This window comes from Furipterus horrens, unplaced genomic scaffold, assembly GCF_987537825.1.
Source record: "Furipterus horrens unplaced genomic scaffold, mFurHor1.1.pri manual_scaffold_11, whole genome shotgun sequence".
NCBI classification, from domain to species: Eukaryota; Metazoa; Chordata; class Mammalia; order Chiroptera; family Furipteridae; genus Furipterus; species Furipterus horrens.
Window position 1 is genome coordinate 85,898,725 of NW_028327181.1, and position 13,072 is coordinate 85,911,796.

The window sequence follows — 13,072 nt, forward strand, 5'->3', positions numbered from 1 at the left end:
ACCCGTTATTTGCCATTGTCACATAACCAGAAGATATAGCAAAGCATGCATAAGGCAGCTGGTTCCAAAGCGAGCTTTAAATCGCCACATCACTTTTTAGAGTCACTGTCTAATAGAATACTAGCATAGACAGTTCTCCTTTGAAAGATGGAAGTGCCTATTTCTGCAGTCACTGACTGTCTGTCCTTGAAACAAGATGTCTTGTAGCTGCAATGCCAAGTATATTCCATTTATTTCATTTTCACCAAGGTTAAAGGGTCATTACTGAGTTCCAGTGACACCTCTATTAAAGATATCAACACAAAATTAAAGAATTCAGTGAATTACTATGCTTCATTTTCTCAAATTCATAGTATCATAAAAATATATATGGTTATGGGATAATTAAAAGGATCACAATACTAGGATATTCAATATTAAAATCAGAAGTCTATGCAGTGCTAATAATCAGTGACCAATAAACTCCTGCCTTTTGCTTTTTTAAGTAAACAACTCATAATTCCTATTTACATTTTTTAAATTATACTAATATTTCATAAAAGATTCATTTATATACATACAAATACACACTCACATACAAAGTAGTTATATGATAAGCATGTTTAACTTAAGTGAATTAGTCACTCAGTCAAAGAAAAAGTAAACAGAGAAAAACATTTTAAATATTCTGAGAAATTATGCCCACCATTTAACTCAATTAATTAGTAGCTACATTTAGGCAGACACAGTGAGCATAATATGGAAAGGACATGAATCTGCCATTGATTTTGCATGACTTACGATGAGAACACTGTGTAGCTCTGAGTGTCATTAGAATGTCAGTCACATATTTATCGAGTACCTATTATGTGCAAAGTACTGTTCTAGGCACTGCAAAAACAGGAATGAACAACACAGATAATGTCTGGCCTTATGGAATTTATCTTCTGGTGAGAGAGAACATATACAAAATAAATAAGTAAAACATAGGGTGGTAATGAAAATCATGTTTAAGGAAAAACCAAAATAGAGAATCACCAAGAAAGGCTTTATTGAAAAGTGTCATTTGCACAAAGACCTGAAGAACTGAGGAAATGAGACATGCAGATACCGGGGGAGGAGGGGAAAGCATTCTAGGCAGCAGGAACCACAAATGCAAAAGTGCTGAGGCATCCGCGTGCCTTGCAGGTTCAAGGTAGAGCCAGAGCATGGAATGAGGTGAGGTGCAGCAAGAAATGAGGGCAGAGTGGTACTGAAGGCCAAACTATGTAGGATCTTGTGGGGAACCACACGGCTTTTGGCTTTTACTTGTGTGAATTGGGAAGCCATCAAATGTTTTCAATAAGAAGGAAGTTTTGAGCCATGATCTGATTTATATTTTAATTGGATTGTTCCACTTTCTGTTGAGAGTAGACTAGGTAGGGGCAGGGGAGAGGCCAGAAGCAGGAAGGTCAATTAAGAAACTACTGCAATAATTCAGGTAAGAGATGACAGTGACTTGGACGACCATGTCGCAGTAGAAGTGGTTAGAAGTGGTTGGATTCTGGGTATATTTTGAAGGCCAGGATGTAAACATGATTTACTGAAAGAGTGCATGTGGGGTGTGAGAGAAAGTGAAATCAAGGATAACTCCAAGATCTTTCACTTAAATGGAAGAACAGAGGGACCATTTACTGAGACTGTGGGGAGAACAAACTCTTAGAAGAGTAGAAGCTACATTTAGGCAGACATACAGGTAGAGGTGTTGAATCTGGGTATACGAATCTGTGGATTAGGTGTAGGGCATACATTTAAAAGTTCATCAGTTTACAGATGGAATTTAAAGCGTTAAGACTGGATGAGATCACCAAGGGAAGGTGAGCACAGAAAAGAGAAGAGGTCCTGGGACCATTCCCTGAAATACATTCTTTCCTTCTACCCCATCTCGTATACAGGATACCCTGCCAACGCGCTCAGTGGAAGGGCCCTGGGCCCTGGGGGTCTGTGGAGACTGGAGAATCTAGGACTTCTTGATCCTGCCTCAGCCTCTGTGGCCCTGACATCTGTCTCCGTTCACTTTATTATTATTATTATTATTTGGTAATTTTGAAAATTGGGATAAAATTCGTATAACATAAAATTAGCCATTTTAAAGTGTACAGTTAGTAGTTTTTAGTATATTTAGATGTTGTGCAACCATCACCACTATATAATTCCCGGACATTTCCATCACCCCAAAAAGAAACCCAGTACCTGTTAATGGTCACCAATAATTTCCATGCACTTTTAAAATTAATTTTACTGAAGTATATAATATACATGCAATACAATTAATCAGTTTTAAGTGTTGTAGTTTGCTGAGTTCTAACAAATGTATATTCTTGTATAATCACCACCACAATCAAAATACAGAATATTCCTATCATTCCCTGAAACACTCTTATATTCAAAGACGTGAAAGGCAGTAAAGAAAACAAAGAACAGCTAGGAGGGGAAAAAGAAGACTCCGGTGTTCTGGAAGCCAGGAGGAGGAAGTATTTCAAGGATGAAGAAGTGACCAGCAGCATCAAATGATGCTGAGAAACCAAGTAACGAAGCTGAAGACTGAGAGTCACAACAAATTTAACAACATGGAATCGATGGTGACTTTGACAAAAGCAGCTACATCCAGTGGAGTGGGGAGGGTGCAAGCTTAACGGAAGTGTGGGCCACGGGAGTGGGAGAGGAGCATCTAGAGATAGCAGGAAGAGACCATCTCTTTCCAGAAGTTTTGCTATAAAGGGAAGGACAAAATAGGGTAGGGGTAGTAACTGAAGGCGTAAGTATTTGTATGCTAAAGATAGATTCAGTAGACAGACGAAAAGTGATGGTACAAGAAGAGAGTGGGGGGTGGAGAGTGTTGATTTACATCGTTAAGTTGGCAAGAAGAGAAAGGATCAGTGAACAAGGGAAGAGATTGGCCTTAGATAGGAGCAGGGACCCTTCAAAGTACAGGAGAGACGGTGGAGACTAAGGGCACAGATGCAGATACGTGGGCGCTCGTGGGAGCTGTCTCTAATTGCTTCTGCTTTCTCAGTAAATTAGACAGCAAGGTCATCAGCTAAGACTGAGGATGGGAGAAGACGGTGCTACAGGTTTGAGGAGAGAGAAGAGGCGACACTGTCATTCAAAAGGTTGGTAAACCTGAATTTAAAGTAAGACCAGTCAATAGCACTTTGTATTTTTCTCTATCAATGTTCAGCCACGTAGGTTCCGGTATGAGAGTACATGGAGAGAGTTGGATTTAAACAAGGTGTTCATTTTTTTTAAACATGTTAATGTTAATGTATTTTTATGAAAAATAACTATATTTTACAAAACAAAGAATTAGTGATAAGGGTGACATTATTTTACATTTTTGTAAATCTATTATATCTAAGTAGAAGAGAGTTGGATTTTTATATTTACTTAAGTAGTCAATCTGTTTCAACATGCTATTTTGGTGGAAGTTTATGAACGAAATTCTGCCTCACAAAGAGATAGAGTTTGGAAAGAAAGGAATCTTTTAATGACAGTTTCGGATTATTGTAGGTATTCTTCTTTGATAGTACACTGGAACTTGACAAAGTACCAGTTTTTAAAGTTTACCTGAAACCACTCAATGACTTTTTATGCTCATTGCAACAAATATTTCCCTTGAAGTGATAGGTTCACATGATTCATATTTGAGGAAATGCCTGCCTAATGCCCAAGTCTGATTAACCATGGTTTGTCTGTCAGTTGTTCTTTTTTTTAAAGTATATTTTATTGATTATGTTGGTAGAGTAGGTCCAATTTTTTTCCCTTGCTCCCCTCTGCCCAGTACCCACCTTCCTTCCAGCAATTCCACCCCCCTTAGTTCATGTCCATGGGTCATGCATATAAGTTCTTTGCCTTCACCCTTTCCTAGATTATCCTTAATTTCCCCCTGTCTATTTTGTACCAACCGATTATTCTTCTTATTCCCTGCACCATTTTCCCATTTATCCCCCTCCCCACTCCCAGCTGATAACCCTCCAAATGATCCCCATCCCTATGATTCTGTTCCTGTTCTGGTTTGCTTAGTGGGATTTTGTTTTTATTTTTTAGATTCAGTTGTTGATAGTTGTGAGTTTGTTGTCATTATAATGTTCATAGTTCTGATCCTCTTTTTCTTAAATAAGTTCCTTTGACATTTCATATAATAATGGCTTGGTGATAATGAACTCTTTTAGCTTCACCTTGTCTGGGAAGCACTTCACCTGCCCTTCCATTTTAAACGATAGCTTTGCTGGATAGAGTAATCTTGGTTGTAGGTTGCTTTTCATCATGTTGAATACTGCTTGCCAGTCCCTTCTTGTCTGCAAAGTGTCTTTTGAGAAATCAGCTGATAGTCTTATGGGCACGCCTTTGTAGGTAACTCTCTGCTTTTCTCTTGCTGCTTTTAGGATTCTCTCTTTAGCTTTCACCTTTGGCATTTTAATTATGATGTGTCTTGGTGTGGTCTCCTCTGGGTCCAGCTCACCCAGGGCTCTCTGTGCTTCCTGGACATGTATGTCTATTTCCTTCGCCAAATTTGGGAAGTTTTCCACCATTATTTTTTCACATAAGTTTTCAATTTTTTGCTCTTCCTCTTCTCCTTCTGGCAGCCCCATGATTCAGATGTTGGCACATTTAAAGTTGTCCCAGAGGTCCCCAAGCCTTTCCTTATTTTTTCCAATTCTTATTTCCTCATCCTGTACGGGTTGACTGTTTTTTTTTTTCCTTATGTTCCAAATCATTGATTTGAACCCCGGTTTTCTTCCCTTCACCATTGGTTTTGTGTAGATTTTCCTTTGTTTCACTTAGCACAGCCTTCACTTCTCTCATGCTTTTGCTATACTCAAGTATATCTGTCAAGCCTGTGATAATCTTTATCACCAGTGTTTTGAATTCTGCATCTGTTAGGTTGGCTATCTCCTCGTCGCTTAGTTCTCCCACTGGAACCTTGATCCGTTCCCCCTTTTGGGCCATACTTCTCTGTCTCCTCATCTTGACAGGCTCCTGTGTTTGCTTGCTTCTGTGTCTAAACAAGGTTTTTGTAAAGGCACAGGGTAAGCAGAATGAAGAGAGAAGCAAAAAAGTTGAGGGTGTAGGAAAGGTGGTAACTATAAAGTGACTAAAATGATTAACCTTGGAATTTAAGCTGGAGAGGAATAAAATGAAGATGTAAGGAGGGAGTCAATTGCAGAAGAAAGGTAGTAGGATCAATAGCTGTAGGTCCTGGTGGGTTCAGAGGATTGTGAAGAGAGGGAGCCGGAAAGATAGGATGGAGGAGCAGCAAAGAAAGGGATGCCTGAAATTGAGATGATGGGGAATGAGAGGCTGAGCTGGGATGGAGAATGGGACCATCAGAGGAGAAGCAGCAAGATTATGGGATGAATCATCTATGCAGATGTAGTAATCACCAAGAATCATCAGATTAGTAGTATTGCAGAGAGTAACAATGTGCTGGCAACTAAAAACTTAAAAGAATGAGAAGGAGTGACTAGAGGCTGGGGAACACGACAATAAGGAGCAGTGGTAGTACGGCACAGTGTGATGACATGGGAGTCAAAGATGAAGGTTTTCAGAGAGAAGGGAGGGAAAAGGGTGTGGAAGTAGCAATTAAGCACAAGGAAGACACTCTTCTCCCTCCAGGCTCAGTGATATAAGAAAAAGAAATCAGTCACTTCTTAAGATGGCTAGAGGGGAAGTCGTGTCTTTAAAGGATAGGCAGGTTCCAAGCAGAATAAGAAGGATGGAGAACAATCAGAGAGGAAGCTGAGGCTATAAGGGATTTTCCTGAAGACTGACCGTAAGTCCCAGAAGTCACAATGGAACAGTTTAAAGGTATGTATTTTTGGCTTAGCATGTCTTGTGCTAAGTGCACACTTACTATTTCACCTAATGTCTGACCAAAAAAATCAGCAATCTGTTTTCAGAGATGGAGGAAAAATCAGGTGAACGTAAGGACAATTTGTTTCCAATATGGTTCACCAAAAATATTGACTTTTGAATCGAAACCTCTCCCTCTCCCTACCTCTCTACACATGTACACACATACACATGCATAACCATATAGCGCCTTGAAGTATTATATTTTCTTAATCTGTACCTTGTAAGGATCCTCAGGATCTACCCAGGCCACATGGAACATATGACGAATTTCCTCTGCCAGTCCAATTCTTGCTCCACTGTTGGCTGCTACATAGATGCGTGGGACGCCCTCTGCCCTGGCGAGCTCAGAAGCTCTGAGAAACAGCAAATCCTCCTGGGGCCCAAAAGACCCAATTCGGTATGTGATATCATTGCCAATAACAACGATATCTCGACCTTCTGGATATTCAGGACTTTTAAGGGTCATTTTCCAAGCTACCATGCCAATCTGCAAAAGCATAAACAAACAAATAAATACAAGCTTCTCACAGGCAGATTTTTTTCCCCTGCTGGTTCCTTAAAAGCATCAGACGCAGCCTTTGGGGAAAGATATGCCTTTCCAGTGCTAAAGAGCCAAGCTCCCTGTGGGTAACTAGAACAAACATTCGAACACACTTCTTTAGATTGTGTTGAAAACAGCTGGTTTACTGTGTGTTTTGGTTATCTCAATTCCATCTTTGGACCTGCTCAGAGAAGATGAAAACAAACAAACAAACAAACAAACAGCACACCCAAAAGCCTAAATGTACTCAGAAAACCTGTGGAAGGAAGCTATGGAACTGGGAATTAAATTCAGAATTCGTGAACTTACTACCCTGTGTACTAAGACACTAGTTCATCTTTTTTGAAATTCTTTCCAAGAAACCTTCCAAGAAACATATGAGCAGAGAGCAGGAAGAGGATCACCTCTCATGGACTGTATAGCTTTTGTGATTCTGCATCCTTTTACTGTCCTCTAGCATTTGATAGTAATAACAGCAACATTCTTCACTGGCTTGCTTCAGGTATCTTCCATTTCTGCACGAATTTACTATAGCTCAGCATCGCATCCTTGGGAGCGTCTCTTGTCATTTTCTCCCGGAACCAGCAAACCAAAGGATGCGAGCAACTAATCTCTTGCTGCACTGTGATATATGTAAATCTCTGCTTTCTGTTCAGCAGCATCTGACTAGCCACCCAAATAAATGATACTGACTTAAAAGGCAGGGGTGACATGTCTCTTCCCAAACCCTCACAGCCCTCTCCTCTTTTAATCCCCTTCTATATGAAAACTAGTCAATCCTACTACTTGTTTATTCACTTGTTCTATTTCTTTTCCGTTCCCTCACACTCCAGTTCCAGCTGCAGTGTTTCCTGTTAGCCTGTCTGCGTCCCTATACCAGAATAAGTAATGTGTTCCATTCTCCACCTGCCCCCCACCCTGGTTCTTTCTGTCTCCTCTCCCTTCCTATCCCAGTACTTGCCCCCAAACACAAAGCCCACCAGATGATCATTCCTGGTCCTGCCTAATGGAGCTCAGCCACATCTGCAGCCTTGGTCCCTCGTCCTCAGGCTGCTGCATATCACCTCATTGGGGAGCCCGCCATCAAGAAGGGCCATTAACAGATGTAAATAGCAGCATCCCTGGAAAGCCACATGCATCACCCAGACTCAACCGGGCCAGTGATCATAAGCTCTGAGTACACATTCCTCAATCCAATTGCACATCCACTGTAATCAGGCTGGTTGAAGCTTTCCACACAGCTATTTGTGATTCTCAGCATTAAGAAATATATATATATATATATATAAAGCACTCACAGATAAATATAAGCTATTTAATATATTATACCATTCACAAAATACAAATCAAAATGGATATAATAAACAGAAAAAATCCAATCATCTTCTGAGGTCAGATATTACCCTATCTGCTCATTAAAGACAGAGAAAGGAAGGAGAAACAGATCATCCAAAATAAAAATTTAAAAAGACAAGCACAGAGGAATTCCAACTATCAGGATAATTTTAGTCACGATTTTAAGAAGCTGGTTAATATTCTGTAACGCCTGTGTGTGGAGAAATATTTTACCTGCCTTCTCGTGTGGCCCTCTAAGCCAACAGCTCTCTTGTTTTTCAGGAAGGAAAAGCTATTTCCTCTAAATGCATTTGTAGTTAGGAAGATCGCATTTTACACCAAATTTTATGATATATTAACTTTAGCTACCTAGGCCAGAAGGAGCTTAGATGCAAGCCCTGAAGAATTTACTTCAGCATTTGCATGCTAATGCAAACACTGTGTCTACGTGGCACGGGGCAGGCAAATAATACTCTTATCTTTTGTTATTACCTGGGGACTCTTAACTGTGTCACTTGGGCAGTCAGTTCAGCAATTGGCCAAGTCATTATGCTTGCAATATTGACTTCTAATTAGGTGTCAGCACAGCAGCACCAAGAACACACTACTCTTTATCCATGTTCCTTCCAAAGTCTATTCCTCATCGACCACCCCCTCCCCCATTAAAAATGAACCATTACAGAATGGAGAGCAGTAGCCCAGTCTTAGTAAAGCAAGATTCCTTATTGGAGGGGATTAAGTTTTGAGTTAGCATAATGAGTAAATATCTGAGAAAGCATCTACTGCTCAATTTACATGAAAATGACAGGTTGCATCATGGTGGACATGGGCTTTGAAGTCAAACAAACCTGCGGCCACATCCAGGCCCTTGTGAAAATAACTTTATTGTGCTTCAGTATCCCCATATATAAACTTAATAATACCTATGGGTTTGATGTACAAACTGTTAGAGGCAGCAACCTATTATATTAATTTAAACATACAAAAGTTTTGCCTCTTTCTCTCCTCTCACCCTATCTAAATCTACCCATTCAAAAAAAGTTCATTCGAATTCCATTTCCACAGTAAAGCTTCCCCTAGCCTAAAGTGACCCTTTTCTTCTCTTATCTCCTCCTAAGACCTTTGTGTAGAGAATTTATTTGATAATTAATCATATACTGCCTAGGACTGCTTTTAGCTTGCCAGCTCGAACCATTATATCATCTCCTCCAGTGCCTAGCAGGAGCCCACACATAATATGGGAGTAATAAATATTTGCTCGTTCCATAGTCATTTCATTTTTAAAATGATACTTGGAAAACAGTCAACACCAAGGGCTTATAACACTGCCCATGACTTATCTCGGGGGATCACAGAATAATAGTCCTAAGCATTAATCAAGTATTTTTTTTAAATATCAAGAATAGCTACCATTAATTGAACATTTATTACATGCTGACAAACACTGATAATAGTTAAAAGTTTCAGCTGGAAGTGTCAGCCTATCTTGGTTCAAATCTCAGCTTTACATAACTGTATAACCTTAACCCAGTCACTTAACCTTGTATAGTCTCAATTTTTTAAATTATAAAATGGTAATAATGGTATCTTTCTGGAGGGATAATTGTGAGGAACACCAACCACATTAGATCAGTACAGAGACTGGCTTATAAAAGTCCTCAAATAATAGCTATGATTATTAATTCAAAAGCAGCTGTTATTATTGGCAATGGGAAAACTAACGCACAGAAAAATTAACGTGTCCTTATAGCATTATGAATTTTATTTTTTTAAATAAGGTTTGCATAATTTCCTTTTCTGGAGAAATTAAGGAAGTATGTTCCAGGCTAGTGCTACCATACTTAGCTGAAACACTGTGAAAAGATACACATCAACTGTTAACATACACATAAATGTCACTGACACCTAAACGCAAACTATGGTTTCCTGGACTGGACCCTGGAACAGAAAAAGGACATTAGTAGAAAAAAACCAGTGAAATCTAAAACAAAGTCTGTATTTCATTTAATAGTGTTATGCCAATGTTAATTTCTTAGTTTTTATTATTATACTATGGTTATATAAAATGTTAACATTAGGAGAGGTTGGGTGAAGGGTATATGGGAACTCTGTACTATCTTTGTAACTTTTCTGCAAATCAAAATATTTTAAGACAAAGTTAAAAGAATTAATATCATGGTAAAAACTTTTTTGAAGGGAACTAAATTGACTAGTGAGGTCATTTCTAGTGTTCTGGAGAGCCTTATAAAATAATGGCTATGAAGACTATAAATAGCATTTTAAAATACCCACAACGTAATACTAAATGTGAAGAAGTCGTGTAACAAAATTGCACGTATACCATAATAACAAAATAGTGTGGCGGTTAAGGGCACAGACTCAGAAGCCAGACTTGGAGACTATAAATCTAATAGAATCTGACTCTGACAGAATAGAGATTCAGCCAGTTTTCCAGCCACATAACCTTAGGTAAGTTACTAATCTCTATGCACCTCATCAGTAAAACAGGGTAATAACCTACTCTATTAAGTCTGTGAGGATAAATACATGATAAACCTTAAAATAGTACTGGTACATGGTAAGTGCATAGTAAGTATATTACAACACTCTAAAAGCATGTTGAAGCAGAAAAAAAAAAAAACAGAAATAAAGAACATAGCAAAATGAGATGACAATTACTTTAGAATGATAGGATTATGTGTTTATTCCCATTTTCCAAATTTTCTTTAATATGTTTGTACTATATTGATAAGTTAAACGTTTTATAAAATAAAAAGGTAATTGAGACAGGACAATCAGGGACCTCTTTACTGGGTGACAGCCACATGGAAGCTTATATTATTTATCTTTAGTGTACATTGGAACATTTCAAAAAAAAAAAATCTCACCAGCCTAATGGATTTTTCATATTTTCCAAGAACTGACTTTAAAGTTTAGTCATACAACATATCATATTTTATAATGTTAAAGATTTAAACATGAAAATTAAAGACTGAGACTCACCACAAAGGGAGAATAATATCAGGAACTGTCTTAGTTTGTTGGGACTATCATTTCGTTTTTAAAAAAAATAAATGCTCTGCATCGATGTGGTAAAATGTAAACATATGTATATATAGGTTTATACAATATTAACATCTCTACCTGAGAAGTAACTGCTTCAGTGTTTTTCTGGTCTGATGGTTAAATACATATTTATACTTTTAAAGTCAATATTTGTACAATAGACAAGAACTCTGCCTATCAGCTAAATACATATTTAGGACTGTACCATATGTATTACAAACATGTGCTAAAATCGAAAGCTTATATTTATACAGAGCCTTTCATCTTGAAGGGGCTAAAGAGCTTTACAAACATATGTACATAAAAGGACGTTTGCACTGACAGGCAGGCAAGGTATCAGTTCCCCCACTCCCCCGTTTCTTCCCGCAGACCAGGGCAGGAACACATGGTGTCAACAGATGCAGGTCTGCGACAGCTGCAAAGACATGGAGCACAGGAATGCACGCTGCGGTGCGCGGTCACTGAAAGAGGACTTCAATCTGAGAACAGCAACTGCTCTACTCAGGTGCAGAAGCACCACAGCCGTTTCCAAATTTGTATTTTTAAATTATTCTCTACCAAACTCAGCTAATCACTTGGCAAAATTGAATTTGATACTGAAAATGGTTTCTGAATGCAAAATCCTTTCTGTCTGATGATGAGAACTAGGCTGAAAAACGCTTCCTCCTGTCCTTGTTAGATTTAGAGGGAAAAAAAGGGTCACAACATTCAGGAGAAATGGTTCAAAATATTCTATCTAAGAATAGCTATGTCTCAACAAATTGGGTCATTACTTCAAAAGACAGTCATTATCCTCCCCCACCCCCGCCATTTAATTAGGACACTTAAGTTTTTCAGTCAAATTACTTTATATAGATGGGTCCATCTATATTATACACACAATAGAGATATGCTGTCGAAAATTCTGCAATCACTACAAAAGCATACACAAAGTGTGACAATGTGATTAGGAATATGACATTCACTGATTTCACCTAAGCCCCAGTTGCTTTGTGTATTAACAGAAAAATAATAACCAAAGGAAATTCCATCACGAAATCCCCTTGTTTCGGCTTCTTCCCTCATCGTTTGCTCTGATGCAGGTGAAACCTAGTGAAAAGGCCCCTCCAGGACTAAGGGCTAAGGAAGAAACAAAAGGGCAACAAGTAGCCAAAAAAGGAGGCTTGTGAGGGTGAGAGGGCAGATGGTGTATAATGAGTTTCAGACTCAGGCGTTGGGTCCTGGCAGTGCCACCAACTTTTTCCCCGGACCACTGCCTCACTGAGGCACTGACTTAACCAAGGGGTTCTAGGCACTTACTGCCAATTATGTTTCCATTAATATAGCCGTAAGTCATTGGAAAAATCATTCATTTCAGATGATTTCTGATAACAGAACGTTCCAATTAGCAGGTTTCTTAGATTTCAGGTTATCAACCTAAACTAATTAACTTAAAGCAAAAAAGGGATGAGGATCAAAAGAGTTACTGTGAATAAGCTCAGGACAAACAGAAATAAATATCTGCTTTTCTTATACAAGTTTCTAAGGAAGAAAATATTTCCTTGGCCACCATCTAATTCTGGAATAAATATGTGCCAAGCAAGGGAGGAGGGAGTGGGGAGGAGAAAGCAAGCAGAAGACAACAGTCTTATTTAACTGTTTTTATGTGGGTAAAATGATTTGTGCCACAGTATTTCCATAAGAAGTGGGACCATTATTTTCCTGTAGAAACACATTTGGTTTGAAAAGTATCACTGGACAGGACGTGAAAATCAAACCGAATGAATTATTCACAGCCTCCGATCAGAGGTGATCATTATTTCTGATGCTCCAAACAGTGATTAGGATTCTGCCCTGAAATGTCATTTTCTCGCCGAGTAACACCAGCAATACAGAAAGACATTATCTATCTACCCATATATGTATTTTTTCTCCTGGGAGGATCTTGGTTTAATGTTACTATAACAGATACTAAAAACATGATAATATTAACATTTATTCTGATGGTGCCCATAAATGCCATTAGTCTGACACAAAGTGTCAACACTAATTATGACCCAAAGTTAACACCAAAATTGACATCAACATTAATTGTACTATCAATGTGAACAGAATGTGCAAATGCACACATACACACATGCATGGATGCACACACACACACACATACACACACACATATTCTAAAAGCTGCTGTTACTACAAAATAAAACAATATTAAGCTCAATGAAGAAATTTGAAGAGAAAGCTAAAGGCCAAAACAAGACAGGGTTTTATGTT

General features: G+C 38.5%; 1 protein-coding gene across 3 annotated transcripts in view; it reads right to left on the bottom strand.

Moving 5' to 3' along the window:
• ACACA (acetyl-CoA carboxylase alpha) overlaps positions 1–13,072 on the bottom strand; it is a 199,167-nt gene that overhangs the window by 68,290 nt on the left and 117,805 nt on the right. For all 3 annotated transcript variants that reach the window (XM_090290711.1, XM_090290710.1, XM_090290712.1), the window contains one exon: positions 6,092–6,361. In XM_090290711.1, the coding sequence (XP_090146837.1) occupies positions 6,092–6,361 (270 nt within the window). The remainder of the gene's footprint in view (positions 1–6,091; positions 6,362–13,072) is intronic.